Here is a 17,143-nt window from a genome sequence, read left to right as displayed (position 1 = left end):
GCATGAACAGCTGTCTGTTTAGTGAGGATTTAGCATGATGTTTCCCTGTGTCTGGTGGGGAGAATTTCCTGATTATCAAACTGTGAACTGTCAGTGGCATAACTTTCCTAAGCACTCAGGGAGCAGTGTTCTTATGGTATTTACACGCCTGGAGATGCAGCGAGCACTGCCAATGCCTACTGGTGCCAAAACAGGTTAGGAAATTGATTATCCAGAACTGGATAATTTGGAAATACTGTAATGTGCCTTTCTGCATCTTTAAGCATATCTTTTGAAACCTGATGCCAAGTGACTTCAGAGCCCAATTTTGCTGTCAAAAGCACTTCAATCAGTTAGGAACTCCTGTGAGTCTTGTGCAGGGACAACGAAAACGGGGCTATGAGGCAGTCTTCAACCCTGCTGACTCCCCAGGACTAGTCATTTCAGCTTGCTGTAACTCACTAGGCTGCCAGCAGCAGCAGCTCAGAAGATGCTCCAGTGGCTGCCAAGGTGCCTCTGCTGCAGGAACAGACAAAAAGAGACAATGACCTACTCCATCAGGCACCCAGGTAGCACATTGCCCTTGCTCCTAAACCCCAGCCAGCTCCCACTGGGGCTCTTCTAAAAGACTCGGATGCTCCTCTACAATAAAGTTAAACCCTTAACTCATTTAGAAGCCTTTCATCCTCTATTTTTCTTTAACTCATCTTCTGTGAAAATGTCAGTGACAGCCACTGCTAGTTTTTCATGCATGAGATATGGCTCAAAGTTAGTTAGGCATGTGCCCTGTTTAGCTTTTGTATATGTAGAACCAATAGGATGCTCAGCCAGGGAAAGGACTGACAGTAGTTAACCTACAGCATACAACACAGTAATATATCAATGAATCATTCAATCAACGAATAGTAGCAGGTAAGAGAAAGGCAGAAACACCCACTCACTCCTCTGTGTTCTGCTAAATTAAAAGCTCATTCCTAAGAACTAGTCTATGGAATTGCGTCCTGTGTTCTTGAAATCTCTATGTGCTGTAAATATCACGCATACTGAAATGACTCATCCTTTAAAGGCAAATGCTCATTTTAAATCAAAGAACTCTTGATTTTTTTTCTTAAAGATAAGCAATAATTTATTTCTCTTTCATCTTCACAATTATCACATACTGCCCAGCTACATGACCAATGCCACTACATAACACAGGAGAATTGCCCACCTACACTTTACTTGGACAAATACAACTGCAATTTACAGATTAAATGTACTGTACAATGTGTTGCTGGAAAAATGTCATTCTTATCTATATGATGGGATGTGGCATACGATTTATAAACAGATGCAATCTAAGATGTAAAACTTTAAAACTTGTTAAGCCAAGGATACAGTATAAAGCATTTTGTTTTGGTATTGTATTGTTACTAAAGTAGAAAAAAGAGAACTAGAGAAATAAATCCAGGTCTTAACTTACAGAATATGTATTAGGTTAAGAAAGTAATTGGTTTCTCCGCTTTTTTTGTTTTGATTTTCTTTTTCTTTTTCTTTTTTTTTTTTCCTACAAATGAATAATATGAATATATTGCAAGATAAAGAAAGACTGCCAGATAAAGAAGGTACCGTTATATGAAAAACAAATTAAAAATTAGCAGGTAATTTTGCTTACAAAAAGGTCAAACTATAAACAGTCACAAAATATATAAAAATGCCACATTGAACGAGGCAATCGTACTCTACCTAAACTGGTAGTATACTGTCTGAAAGAAGTTGCGTTCATACAGTAGTAACTGATAAAAAGGCATTGTGCACTCTTGTGCCATCTGGAGATTTAGCACCGTGTGTCATCAGTTCTTGGATTGTCATCCAGTTGTCCAAGATTTTCTTGTTTCTCTTTTTCATCATCTTTTTGTGACTCAGTTCAATAATGTTAATCTCCTTTTTGCCCTCACTGCCACTCTGTGGACTTTCCTTAAGACACTCCAGCCTGCTCCTCATCATGAACTCCCGCCGCCTCCTCTGCTCCTTAGCTCGCACCAAATGCTGCTTCCGCTCTTCTTTGCTCCAGTAGCGACCCATCTTCATCTCACTCATTGTATCATCATCTGTCGTCATCCCACTGCGCTCCTCTTTGATTTTTAAGGCACGTTCCTTCAGGATTCTGTCTCGAACTGGTCTCTTTGTGATGTATCTCGTCCCATCACTCCTTATTTTCACTTTCCATTCCATCTTGGGCTCCGCACACTTCTGTGAGTCTTTGCACATGCTCACCAGGCTGAGCTGGCTTTGGGCGTACTCCACAGCAGACTTCTGCTGGATAAGTTGCATGTAGCTTTGATAATGCTTTGCATGAGCAGGTATATTCCCATACCTGTAAGCAGAGCTGTGATATGGAGACAGGTAGGGAATGTGCTCACTGCTCTGCTTTTCCTGGTCTGTGAACTTGCTGCTTTCTGATGCCAGTACTGCATCCTCAGCAGCACTGTTATGCTCACTGGGTTTGGTTTTGGCTGAGGTTGTCTCCCTGCTGCTTTGTCCTGAGGGTGACTGATTAGCCGCAATTGTGCTCCTCAGGTTTTTCCTGTTGGTGATGCTGATCGCCCTCTGGAGAGAGTTATCAGGGGATCGCTCCACCGTCAGCGGAGTGCTCCTGCAACTTTCGGCCGTGTTGTAGGCACTGGAACTGTCCTTGTCAGACTTCTCAGGGTGCTCCATGATGTCATCCAGTTTGCCTCTTTGTACATCTATGCTGGTGTTATAATTCCTGAACCCATCATCATGTAAAGCCCAAATGTCTCCATACTGATCCCTCACCTTTTGGAGCCGGTGAGCTTGCATAATATTCTGACATTCCAGTTCAATGTTCCTCAGTTCCTCATTGAGTAGCTGCAGCTCATGCTCCACTCCATCTTGCTCTCTTCTGTTGCACTCAATCATGCTGCTCGAGTAATACAGGTCATACTCCCCATGGTTTCGAATCTTGCACTTCAGTTCCAACAGCTTCCGAAACCTTTCACATTCCTCCTCTGGGTTTCCTATGAAATCAGATTCAATGTATTCCCCAGACACAAAGCTTTCATTGCACTGGAGCTCAACGCTTCCTAACGTATCTTGGCTGTGGCCCAGCTCCCGTTTGCTTTGCAGGGTAGCGCTGTTCTGCTCCTCAGGTGCATTTTCTTGCTCTGAGCTCTCGTCGTTACGCAGACTTTCATCTGTAGGTCCCACCCCACTGTCCTTCTCATGATTGTTGGATGATGAGGTTGCAGTGTCTGTAGTGCCATCCTCCTCTTCATGTTTCTTTGGCTATAAAAATGAGCAAAGCAAAATGATTATCAAATGCAGACCATCTTACATGAGAATATTTTCCAGCTCTGTTTTGCTTAAACAGCTGGGATCTGATTTAAGCTGAATTAAAACAGATCACTAAACAGCAGTCCTATCGCTCATAGCTTTTAAACATTTCTGAGAGTCATGCTGTGGTGGCCATACTGAGTGAAGCGGATGAATTACAGCGCTAGTGACATATCTTCTAAAGTCCGGAAAGAAATATTTCCCTCTCTAGCTAAGCCATCTCTTTGCCGTGCTTAAAGATAATGATCACCAGATGGTGCACTGTTTTTGATTCTGGATTATGGCCAGAGACTGGTGGAGCTGAAATCTTCTCAAACTTGGGAAAAAGCTTCAGCACTGGTATCGCTTAAAAAAAAAAAATAGAGCAAGCAGCCATTCAAACTGACTAGAACAATCTAAAAGGGTGCAAAAAGACTACTTTCATCAGTGGGGCTGCTTTTTTTTTTTTTTAACCAGTGAACTCCTTGTTTGCTACACAGAGATGGGCATGGTTGAAGCCTGCAGAGCCTTTTCCACTAGAACCTCCACAGCCCTCTCTCACACTTCTTGTTTTCAGCACTCTGTTTCTGAAAGACTGCTCATTTTGACTTCTAGGATTTTGCTCAAATAGACCTCTCTGCATTGCATCCCCAGACACCATTTTTGCTCCCTAGTTAGAGTTTATGTTCCTTAGAAATAAAAACAGCCTTTTACCATTAAGCGTAGAACAACAGTGAGTGGTCGCCATAGGTACAATGTCAAGCTTTTAGGCTGTTGTGTTTTAATTCACACTCCACTCATTGTATCTAGCCTATTTATATTCTCGACCTATTTATATTCTAAAATAATGTGAGATAATACCTGTCTGAAGAGACAGGCTCGCTATTTTTCAAACTGCAAAGAATTGCCCCCCATTCCCTTTACAGAACAATCATGCCGAGTGCAATTTATATGGCCTGTTCACCAAATATCTAAGTGTACATTGTACCAACCAAACGCCGCCCATCGTTTAGGAGGTATAATTGCATAATTGTGTATAATGGTAGTAATAATCAAGGGAGAAAAAAGGTACAGTGCACTCAGTGAAAAGAAACAAACTCAAAGAGGCCACTGTCATAATTCCCTTTTTCTCTACTTCGACAGGCAGTAAAACAGGATGAAAATGTGTCTCACATCTCATCCTTTCTCCTCTCTTCATGTGCACCTCACGATCACACATCCTTTGACTGGTTTCCTTTCTTTAATTGTTAGGAAAAGATAATGGCCTAGTCTCAGAAAAACAAAAATAACCTCCACCCCTCAAATGCAATGTAACAGTGCAATAAAATAAATATTGAAAGAAACACAACACTAGGGGAATTCAGTGTCTGTGATGGACCAGTTAAAAATTTCCGAAAAGATGTTTTAGCAATTTGTTGTCAGACAAGACCTGCAAAAAACCCCTTCTCTTTAAAATCACAGCATACATTTTACATTCATCCTTTTGCATATACAATGTGCAGCAGAAAACAAAATGCACAGTAGAAGTTTAATTCTCATGTAGCTTGGACAGCCACACCAGTAATGTGCCAATTACTATCTCTCGCTCTCCCTAAATGGGGAGAAACTCTCCCCTTGAATTTAAGTATCAAGGGACAGAATGTATTCAGTGTTATTCAAGGGATCATTAAGATGTTCAATGTTTCTTGATGTTGTAGGGTCAGAATTTTCTGGAAACTAGGTTTTGATACCGCAAGGGACAAAGGTAGACTTTCATGATAATTCTCCAACTTTTAAAAAATTAAATGGTATGTATTTTCCCGATCTGAGACACTCTCAGATCTTTCTACTTATCGCTTAAAAAACAAGGGTATCTTGTTGTCAGAGGAAGAGGCAATATGAAGAGTAGCACCTGTAACACTCTACATAAATAACTATTGCAGAATTGTTCTATAATTATCATTTATCTATTCTTTCCTCAGCTTATGCATTGCTGTGAAGGATTATAAAGTATATGGGAAGATTTTTTTTAAGGCTCTTTTTATATTTTTCCAAAGTGGCTGCAACACTTTAGTTCCATTTCCAGGAGTAGCTGGAGAAGTGGTAGGAATGCAACGTCTTCCCACACCACCTGTTTTGTAAGAGCTCCAAAACGTCATGTTTTACACAGAGAAAAAACCCAATGTCTAGAGAATTCTACATGCAAACCAAGAGCAATCAGAAAGAACCAGGCAAGTGGCCAGGGCATTCACCAGGAATGCTGGAGATTTAGGTTTAATTTTGCATTTTTCTAGTTTACCTCCTCCAGGTAAGTGCCACTACATGAGCTATTCTGGTCCCCTCTCTCACCTGCTTTGGAGCTGCTCTACATTGTATCGACCTCCTCTGCCCCCAAAACCTTTCAGCAGAGCAGTGACCCCAGTCTGGGCCACCTACACCTCACCCTGGCCACTGCACTGTGTAACCCGTGATCCTCACTGCTCTGGAAAATACTTAACTACTGACACGAGGGAGAACAGCACCACCAGACACTGGGAAGGCCATGCTGCAGAACAGCCAGGAATTCGGGTGCCTGCCTCAAATGCAGGGCTTCACTTGCATTACCAAACAAGGAAGGCTACAATCTGGTCTCTGACCCTGAGGTGTGCGACATAGCACCACTTGCATCCATATGAACAAACCCATAAAGATGGTGGCTTGTCAATACTGTGTTAGCACGGTTATACAGCTTACAGGAGCGGAAGTCCCTGATACTTCCTCTGATGTCTCCAGCACGGTGCCACACCACCAAGCATATATTTGAGCACTTCTGAAAAAAATCTCATAATGTATCTACTTGTACAGGTGTTGGAAACAGATTTACAGCTCAGGCCCGTGCAATCAACACTTTCAGAATTAGTGGCTCTTGTTTTCCACACCTCTTTTATTGACAATTTAAACTTTGCTCCTTCAACATCCACTTGATTTAGACTGAGTGAATATGCTGCCATCTACTCGTTACATTACCCATAATTAACACACACACACACACACATATACAAGATGTAAACAAAGCAAACCTCATATTTCCAGTCTAACAGAAACCACATGGGTGGGACTGATTTGGCCAAATGTGTCTATAGGACATGCAGCTGAATGTCAGTCACTTTGGGTTTCCCCCCCTGTCAGGAAGAAACAAGTGCCTGAACAATCACATTGTTCTCAACCTAAAGCAGATACCCTTATAATGCTATGGGGATACCCTTATAATGCACTATGGGGATACTTGCAGCTAGTTCAATTAAGAAAATGTAAAGTAATACAGATATTTATTGTACTGCATGTTTTTGACATATACTTTTAAAATAATCCACTGTAACTCAAGTAAGGTAGTACCTGGCATTTCTGTCCTGGACTTGTCATGCTTGCCAGAGCTCCTAAACGTGCAGACTGAGCAGTCTTTTACAACATAAGATTATTTTATTTCGAAAAGTAGCAAGCCTAATTCCAGGTTAAGCCCCTTCTGAAAAGCAAGAGATAATCTCCAATTGTCAGTGCGTTGCTTTTATCAGTGTTATCTATTATCTGTTCCAAACAAAGTATTTGTTTTCAAACGTAGGTTGTCAATCTCTTCTACAATTACTTCTGTTTGAAATACCAAAGGGCTCCTTAGGCCTCATCTTTGCAGTGAGAACTCAGATAATGAGAAGGCGAATCTGGTGGTGCGTACAATCAAGCAATAAATGAACCTCAAAAGATTCTGCATTTCAGCTCCAGCAAGCATTCATGCCTATAAAATGGCTAATCTTGCAGGAATTCAGGCACTGTTCTATTCTCATTTTACAATTTATGAGGTATATTGGGACTCAAAGCCCAGACTGCTACTGAAGTTTGAAGACAGCGAGATTCAGTTGAAGGTTTTAATAAATGCTGCTGCTGGGCTCTCCGGTCAGTCTCTGACAGTGAGAGGGAGACAAACCACAGCAAGAGGAGTCTCCAGTGGCAGGATAACCACGAGGTACTTCAGCCACCAGGGAAGACTGGGATTGATATCAGTGGTGCACTAAGAGGGAAAATGCTCTTCTGCAAACAATGCTGTTCTTTTAAAACAGGCCTCCCTCAAAAAAGAATTTCCCCCAGATATTTTCTCTGCATCTCAGCTTTGAATGAATTCAAATGATTTTTTTTATCCAATTCTTTCTCTTCTTAATAGGTTTTGATAAATTCCATGATCCCGATAAGAATTTCTGCATAGCAAATGTATGGTATTCTTCTGAAAGTTATCTCTGCTGCACAATGAACTGCGATGTTGTAAAGGGGAAGGAGTACAATGTGTTATAAAAAATGGAGAATTACATCTTTCCTTGAGGTTTATTGGACTATTCTATACAGAGCAGATAAAATTCTTCATTGAATTCTACAGAGTGGCTCAAAAACTTACATAAAAGACATGACTATCTACTTGATTCTTCTATTACAAACTGTACCAATTTTTTCTGTGACAGCTCACACTAAATGTTAAAATGGCACTCTGTAAAACAGACTCATATTTGGAAGAATATTCTGCTATAGTGTGTATTCATTCCTGCAGTTCACAAGATTCATGATGACAGATGAATATGAAGCCAGAGGACTGTGTTTTGTTTCACAAAAATCAAAGCTGGTGTTGGTGCAAAATCTCCATGGCCAACATGGGAGATTGAAGATACGCAGCTTGGCCACTGGCAGCTGCAACAAGAGCAGTTTCATCGCTCCGATGGATTATGTGATTCACCTCAGGAAACTGTCAGATTTCCCAGCCTAACAAGGAGTATAGAACCAGTTTTCCAACTTGCCGAGTCACCACACAGAGTCTAGAGAGACAGCAGCTGTCACAAATTACTGATGCCCCATTACACACCAAGCTGCATTTGGTTGATTCGATTACTCATCGGAAGGCCAAAGAAATGTCTGGATGTCCTAGAATTACTTCAAGCAACCAACATCAGGCACTGACAGCACAAGTGACCATAATTTTTTCAAGGGTAGCTCTTTTCTCCACTAAGATAAAATCTCAACAGGGGAAAAAAGAAAAAACAAACCCTATCCTTAGTATAAGATCTCAGTTGGGAATAAGTAATCTCAATGGCTTCTGTGAAATCACTTCACAGAACACCACTGCTCAATAATTAACACTACCTGCAACCCAAATTCAGTGAAAAAGCCAAAGTTTGACAAGAGCTTGGGAGCAGAAGGTCACAACTGTGAAGTGATTTCAGAGGCCCCAACATGTCGTGTGAGGGGCTAGTAAGGGTTTGTAGACAGACCTGCTCAAAAATTTCCTCCAGAAGTGGGGGTTGATGTGAAAACATCACTGTGCAAAGGAAATTGCTTTGTGAAGAACAAGTGTGTTTTCTGACAGGAAATGTTTTGCTAGCTGAGATAAAATTTGTGATTAAAAAAATAAAGAAGATGCCAAATGCCAGTTCAAAGTAGCTAGCAGTGCAGTAGTCAGCACATTTAACTCGGGAAGCTGAGGCTTGGATCACTGCCTGGAAAAGAGGGTCATAACTAAAAGGCCACTAAAAATCCTGTTGCAAGGCTCTTTTCACATCTGACCCTGGAGTTACTTCACTTTGTGTAAATAATTAAATGCTTGTAAGATCAAGGATTTGTAATCTGATCTATCATCTTCCAGATAATTGACTTAATTATTCTGTCAGTGTCTCTGTCCCAGTGAATATTCAATTTATGAACAGTGAATAGCTTTAATAGGAGCTACCACTTGGTCAATAGCCCAGCATCAAGGCTGGAGGGGAGGTGAGGAGCAAACAGGCTGGATGCACATTCCAGCCCGCAGTGTGGACCAGGCAGTAAGGTATTTGAAGCTAGGTCTCCTGTTAGCCAAACCAGCTCGCTGTTTTCCAGAAGAAGGAAAGCTCTCACAGTCTTTGTCTTCAAAGAAAAATGCCTCAGGCTCTGCTTTCAACCAATACAGAAGGGGGAAAAAATTGCAAGTCACAAATTTCTGTGGATGAAAAAAATAGTTTCTCCCCAGCTGCACATACATGGAAGCCAGGAGCTGAAGCTGGATTTTATTTGCTTGGCTCCATACAGGTGTGCATGCTGATAGATCATCTGATTCAGGTGTGGATAAGGTCACTCACGCCTTCCACAATAAAGTACAACTGAGAATACTCATCCCTTGATGAAACTGTATGGCTGGGGTGTGCATGCATCTTTGCTGTAGTCACACGGCTTACAGCACATATGGGCAGGTAAAAGTTGGGACAGCAGCAAGCTGAGACTATACTATCAATATGCTTATTTGTCTCCATTAACAAAACGAATGCTGAGCTGTGTGCTGCCAGTATAAGAAAAATACACTTGTATTACCAAAACACCTGTTGTTTATTTTAAACACCTTTTCCATCTTGTTTTGCAAGCTCTCTGGTGCAAAGGCTGGCTCATACCTCACATGCATATAAGAGAGTCATCCATCTCAACTTGGAGCTCTAGGTGCCACATTGATACAATTAATTTAAAAAAATTGACATAACATATAACAACGTAAACCCCAAACACTTCAAAATTAAAGAAGGAAAGCACTATTATTCTGAGTGTTCACAGAAAATGAGAAATCTGCACTTATCACAGCCTCCTCAGTTGTTTGCTGACTTGTGATACTGGGCCTAACCATCTATTGTTCTTTTCCTTACCTATAGCATGCTGGACTTGACAGCATTTTAGAGACAGAATTCTATTATAGCCTTCAACTCCATTTTACTGGACACCATTTCATTCTCTTATTAATAAAAAGTATATCTAGCAAAATTTCAAATGATATGTTTGTAGCAGTCCTACCTGCTCCACTTCATTGGCTGTGTACTGCATTGCTTCATTATGCTGCTCTTCCAACATTTCCAAGTTTAACTCCTCTAAGAAGTCATTCCTTTCATCATCGAGCCACCCTTCTTCCAGCTGCAATGAATACATTAGTACATTATATTATGTTAGCAAGGACACACGCTAAAACAGAGTAAACCCAAATGGCAATGCTTGACTAGTTCTTTTTATCCTAATGATTCTCTTCAGAAAGCCAGGCGCTAGGAGTTCACGTCTCAAAAAGAGAAGAAAAAGAAGGATAAAAAAAAATGGGACTCATGCCTTTTATCCTTTCTTGAAACAGTATGACTGATTTTCTCACATAATGAAGGAGACTGCACAGCACAGACATTATTTCCTTTCAAAAGGTATGAAAGGCGCAGCGCATAATCCTGAAGCTGTCATGTTCATTACTGCCGAGAGCCCCCGTGCTGAAAGAGCAGCAACGTTACTAATAGGGCCAGGAGGCAACCGGGCTCTTTCCTCTAACAACCTCCATCTCAGCGCTGTGCCCTGCTGCTGCCACCTCCATAGAAACCTTATGTTGTGTTTCTGTCACTGTTTTCCCATTGATCTTCCAGGTAAAGAAACAAACAGAAGAGGGTGACAGAAAGAGGCGGTGATTTAAAGGGAGGTTATTTTTGTTCTTGTGGTGTGCCTGGAAGCAAGGCTTATCTGTTTGTTTATTTTTTCCCCTAAGTGTAAAATAATACTTCGACATTTGGTGAAGACAGTGTTGCAAAAGGACAGGAGGGGATGCTGTGTTTTCTGTCAAGTGAGTATTTCCTCTTACCGTACCCACTTTGCACTCTTCACATCTTTCTAAACTGATAAAACAGGCACCCCTAGCCTAAAACACTATTTTTCCCATTTTGTTCATTGTGCACACGTGTGCACGTGGCACACAGCCATTTGTATCCGTAATCCCTTGCCAGATGACACACTGCGTCGAAAAAAAAAACATTGGTCAGCAGCACTCCTGGCCACAATGACGAGATCATAGCAGAAGAAAACACATATTGTTTTGTCACTGGTGAAGGAACCAGAGGAAGAAGGTGACAAAAAATATGCTAAAAGGTGAAAGTGTCAGCATTAGACAATTGTAAGAGTACCAACTATTCATGTCCCAAGACAGCAAGAGCAATGTAACATGGGCCAACACCTACAGCAGCTGTAGGTACCACTGCCTAAAAGCCAGGAGAGCTCCGGCCACAGATGCCAGTCAGAAAAGTTATACCAAACCAGCAAGTAGTAGTTCAAAGCCACACAAGGAGTGATGCTGTGTGATACTTACAGCTGAATACTGGCAGGAAACCACTGTTTCCTTCACAAACTCTAATGTGTTTTTGCCCATGCCAATGAACTCTTTCCTCTTCTAAAGAACATAAACCTTTCACAATTTCCCTTGGCAAAGCCAGCCTCTAACAGTGTGGGATTAGAAGGCGGCTTTTTTTCTTGAGGGCATGTAATTTTCATATTTATTCTTCATGGGACTTTCAAACCATTCTCTGAAAAATCTGGTACTGGCCACTAGTTTTGTTTACTTGTCTTGTTTGCTTTTTTTTTCCCAAGGAAAGCATGAACACAGCCTTCCTCTACCATAACGGACACAAATGAATTTCTCTCATTTGAGGAAATCGCAGAGATTAACAAATCTGGAGGACAAAAGATGTATCTCACTTGGGCAAATCTGCTGCTATGATTGTGGCAGACCCAGTACCTAAGTAATGGGAATGCTTATGTTATGCTGTAGCTTTTAGAATAAAAATCATAGAGTATACATTTGCACTATATACACTGTGTGCACATACACGCATGTGAATGCACATGCCTGTGCCATTTGTTTACATACTTAACAGGTTGTGCACTCCTCTGGTGCTCTGTTTCAAAATATAATTATTCATTGGTATTCACTGTGCAAATAAATGGCCAGAGAAGGTTTTTTTCCCTGTTACCAAATGAACGTGCTCAGCAGTCACCTTTCAAGATTGCAATATTGCCATTAACATTTTCTATCTAGAATAAAAGCCTGCCTAATTCTGCTGTCTTTTACCAGAGTCAAAGAAACACAACTAGCAGAAATCAGTTTGTGGACAGCCTGATTTCTGACACACTATGGCTTCTTCTTCAGTTTTGTATGAATACGTTCTTAAAACACATAAACAAACAAACAAACAAAAAACCCCCAAACAATACCAAAGCCCCAAGCCCAAGCCAAACCACACTTTTATAATTCAAAAGGAGCATGCATATGGGAACCTATATTGGTACAGCTAAGTAATTCCTTATCTCATATTAATGTAACTTTTTCATTTTGACCAGTCTAAACAAATACAGAGAATGAACTTGCCCTGGGCCTGTATAAGTGGGTAGATTTCTGTTCCCTAATGAAAAACAAAGTCTAAGTGAAAAATAGTAAGAATAATGTTGAAACAACTCTTTTGAAACTTCTGCAACTTCCAGTGAGGGCTATAATTTTGCAATATAAACTGATATATGGCTTTTTTTTGCTGTAGTATGTCACCAGTTTTATGGGAATTGTTTAGATTCCTGAAAAACATAAAGGAAATGAATGCTGAAATTGTGACTCTTTTATAACTACTGTATTCAAATAGAGATTCCAAGTGGCACTGAAGTACACTTACTCAATTTAATTTATACAGAGTATGTATCTAGCGAGACTGAGAATATCAGATCAATAGCATGAAAGACAAATGGCAACGTAACCAATTCTGAATTGTTGGCAGATGGAAACAAGTGTGACAATATAATGTCATTTTGCTTTGCAATGGCCTATAAACAGAATATAAAGGGAAATACAAACAGTACTCTTCTTACACTCTACCTTTCCTTTAGTCTGATGATCAACCTAACATCTGTCCCCTGCAATGATACAAAAAAATCTTGGCATGGCAAGATTCTTGACATTAGCATTATTTTATTTTTAAAACCACAGAAATTTTTCTAAAAGCTTTTAAAAATGCACCTCCCAAGATATAATTTGTAATGTACAAGCAGGTTCTTGGGACCAGGGTACTTCAAAAACAATTAGATCCAGGTTTGCTGAATGGTATTGTAATGAAAGTTCCATAATTGGTACATAAACCAAAAAAGTGCATAGGATAAAAAGAGCCATCACCAATGACCAACTACAGCTTTGTGTAAGTTCATATAAATGACTGAGGTATGTACGGGAAATTTATCCCCAGAACAAATAAGAACCATCTAACAAGTAATACATAGTTTTCAAGTTCTACTTCATATTTTATTAATATCATATTAGTGCTGTCAGCTTTATTTGTATACCTGCTTACTCTGCTGGAGAGCAATTGCTTAGTTTGGAGAAAACAAGCCCTAGTAGTATCATGTTATTTTCTTTGTTGGATAAACAGGGACAAAGCTCTGCAATTATCTGTTTCCTCCTTTTGTCAGGAACTTTGGCATTCCTATTTCTCAGCAGTTCATTATTTACAGTGACAGTGAATGTATGGTATAACTCGGGTTCTGGCTCCGTGCATCTATTCAGTCTAACCTGCATCTCTGGTCTTGCAACCAGCAACACAATTTTCCTGCATTCTTCGCTGGAGAGCAATGCCACTGCCTCTTCCCGATTCTGGACATCTTGGCCATTTATCTAGAAAACAAATGGAAGTGGCACATTAGTTTCTATTTCCACAAAGCAACACACAATAAAGGGCAGATATCAGCTCATTTGTGCTGAATGTATGGACAATGAAACTCGCGCAACGGGCTCATCTTCAGCCCCTCCGTGGTAAGTGCCTTCGCTCAATTATGCGCTTACTGTAAGAGCTGTATCGATCGTTGAAGGATGGCGGACATCAGAGGAAGCAGTTATGTTCATAAATGTCCAACCTGCGCCCTGGTAACATACATCTAGCAACACAATTAACCAGCCCCTGACAGGTGACGTTCATCTTTCTCCGTTCAGAGTAATGGAAGTGTCACTCTGAGATAATAGTGCTGGTGGAAGCAAGACTGGTAATGCTACAGCTGAAATCAGTCACCCTGTATGCTGGTGGAGAGCCAATTAGAGAGCTACAGTATTATCTCTCACCAGGCAATACTTACAGGCCACTGCTTATTGCTGCTCCATTTAATCATTTCATATTTCTGTGGACAGCTTAGTATCCAGAACCACACAAAACATATGTATCCCTCTTACAACGGGATAATCAAAATAAAAGTGGTTCTCCAATGAGGACATGCTTTTCTTGCTACCTTTCTTCTATTGTGTCACCTCATTAAAACAGCCACATCCATGACTACATGGTAACAAACACATTTTGCATTGTCCAAAACCTTTTACTGAGGGAATCAAATAGAAGTCTTATTTTCCATGCATATTTGGTTTTGTCCAATTCACAGCACAAGAAGGGGATTCTCCTCATTGCGGCAAAAAACCCCACAAACAACAAAAACCAAACACAAAAAACCCCACCCCAAAACCAGCTTGGTCTATTTGAAAACGGCTGAAAAAAATACTGGAAGACAGAAGGATCTGAATATTTGGGGAAAATAAAATCTTGTAAGGGTTTGATTTCAAAGTAGCAGGAACTTCCAGGTTGAAAAGTAAAAAGAAAGTCGCATTTCTGCGTGTGTTTGGCCTGAAAGCCGTGGCTCAAAACCACAATTTAATTCAGATCAAAGAAAACTCCGGTGTGCCCTGACGATCTAATGCAGAGGTGTCAAACCCACTTTCACCAGGGGCCACATCAGCCTCGCGGTGGCCTTCAAAGGGCCGAATGTAATTTTAGGACTGTAAAAACGTAGGAGTAGTTACATTTATACAGTCCTAAAATTATGTTCAGCCCTCTGAAAGCAACCGTGAGGCTGATGTGGCCCCCGGTGAAAGTGGTTTTGACACCTCTGATCTAATGAGTGAAATGTCTTGAGACCCTTCAAAGCTTACATGAAGGGTCTGTGGTCTGTGGGAGAGCTGCCCTAACCTGACAAGTAGAGATGCAGCCAAAGAGGTGCAGGAGCAGATCTCCGGCTTGTGCTAAACACCTCCAGCCGCGGCGGCTGCTCCGGTGACACCCAGCGGCAGCGGTGGTGGCCCTGTGGACCTGCACAGCCTGGAGGTGCCCAGCCCCACCAGCTGCACCACCACGGAGGACAAGCAGGACTTCAGCCTGTCCCATGGCTTCTCAACCGCATGGACAGCACCTGTCAGCCTGGAGGTTCACAGCTAAAACCAGCAGAAGTTTAGGCGAGCCTCACTAGGACTGTCCCTATAAAACCTTTCCTTTGACTTTGTAACATTTCATGTGAAATACTCGGGCTGTTCTCAGATGCTTAAGGAGACTGGAAAGGTGACGGGAGAGGTGTGAGGTTTGTGAGAATGAGAAGGGGACAGTTTCAGCCTCAAAAACACGAGGAAAACCACTGTAATTTTGTGTCAAATAAACAAACCAGAGCGTCCCTCCCAGACTTAACCAATGCCATCCACCACCCATAGAAAATACCCCCATGCTCAAGGATCCGTCTCTCTCCCAGCCTCAGTATAATCCCCTCGTAATGGCACTGTCACCTTCTATTTCTCTGAGTTATCTCATCAATAAGAGTAGATAGAGGGTCAATGTGTTTTCAGATATGAAAGTAAACCCCACATAACTCTCTGGGTGTTAACTTTAATGATCAAACTCATAGCTATATATCAGCACTGACATTAAAGTAATGCTCCAGTCTACAAAAGGATGGCAGAATTACCTATACTTCTCTCCCAGAGTCTTTACTCACAATTGAAATGGATTTCATTAGGAACTGGAGAATATTTGCCTGAACTGCTGTTGGCTCTTCACTTCACACAGAAATTTAAGAAACCAAGGAAAGGAACAGAAAATGGACCTACTCTCTGTTTCCTTATTTTGAAACATATAGAGCAGGAATGAAAGTTGTTTCTGCTCAGTCAAATAAACTAGGTTTTTTTCTCATTTTTGAAAGTTAAAAATATAATTATATCCTGTCTGCTTTCTTCAGTAGGTAGAAAGATGCAGAGGCAGTGCACTGACTTTTCAACTCCTAGCTGCACCTCATGGTTTATTCCCATCACTCCAAGTACCACCCAGGAGCTCACTGCCCCCACGCTGTGGTGTCTGTGTCTTCTGGGTGGGGAACACCGTCCATCCTGTGAATGCTTTCACATTCCCAACCACAGAGTGACTAAACCAGCAGACCCTGAATGGGCCCTGGCATTAAAATGTGACTTCTTATTTCCTCTCCAAAAGACAGGCCACTTTGGTAAGCCAGCTTGTAGACCCTGTTGTGTTAGCTAGACTCCCAACGCCAATAGCAGGGTAAGAGATACAGGTACGGGTTTCAGAAAAGAAATTTCCTGCAGAAATGAAGACTGGAGGGAAGAAACAGGCTGATCTTGTGACAATTTGAAAGCTCATGTGCCTAAATTATTGAAGGGCAATTATAGAACCAGTTACAGAAAAGTGACTTGTCACACCAGGAATTACTTCTGGGGCTTCACTGAAAAAAGGTCAAAACACAAGGGAAATTGACTGGGAACCAGAACTAAAATGCTACAATACAGCAAGGACTTTGCAGTGTACTGATTTTTAGTAGCTGTTTTGTGATGTTGTCACTAGGGCAAAAAATGAACTATTCACTGCCCACTGAAAACAGAAACCCACTGCCATTCTAGCTCCTTCCCTCTCTGCATGGGTACGCTGCCCCCCTCCAGAGCCAGCTGCCCTCACCCACAGGGGTTGTGCTGTATCACACAAACCTGTCTTTGGGGCAGCTCTTCAAACGAGTGGATCAACAGAAATGAAGGAGAAAAAAAGAAAAAAGTCAAGATGGTAAATAAGAAAATAACTTAGAATAGCAATGTCTTATTGGTGGAAGAAAGAAAATATTAACAAAAGCCTAATGAAGTCCCCACTCAGGTATGTCCAAGATCATCCTTCACTAACAGCACTTTTTTGTACGAAAACTCTTACTATCTATGCTCAGCACAAGCGAGTTTTACCCAAATTTGTGTGATCAGTGAATGACC

The 17,143-nt window shown here is 41.2% G+C and overlaps 1 protein-coding gene across 4 annotated transcripts in view; it reads right to left on the bottom strand.

Moving 5' to 3' along the window:
- Positions 1 to 1,621: 1,621 nt before the first annotated feature.
- Positions 1,622 to 17,143, bottom strand: part of PDZRN4 (PDZ domain containing ring finger 4) — a 250,647-nt gene continuing 235,125 nt past the window's right edge. For all 4 annotated transcript variants that reach the window (XM_065642445.1, XM_065642453.1, XM_065642462.1 and 1 more), the window contains 3 exons: positions 13,649 to 13,750; positions 10,096 to 10,212; positions 1,622 to 3,267 (listed from right to left, as the gene is read on the bottom strand). In XM_065642445.1, the coding sequence (XP_065498517.1) occupies positions 1,741 to 3,267; positions 10,096 to 10,212; positions 13,649 to 13,750 (1,746 nt within the window). In that variant the 3' untranslated portion in view covers positions 1,622 to 1,740. The remainder of the gene's footprint in view (positions 3,268 to 10,095; positions 10,213 to 13,648; positions 13,751 to 17,143) is intronic.

The sequence above is a fragment of the Caloenas nicobarica genome, chromosome 1 (genome assembly GCF_036013445.1).
Source record: "Caloenas nicobarica isolate bCalNic1 chromosome 1, bCalNic1.hap1, whole genome shotgun sequence".
NCBI classification, from domain to species: domain Eukaryota; kingdom Metazoa; phylum Chordata; class Aves; order Columbiformes; family Columbidae; genus Caloenas; species Caloenas nicobarica.
Note: the sequence above shows the minus strand (reverse complement) of the source record. Positions and strands in the feature narration are given on the sequence as shown.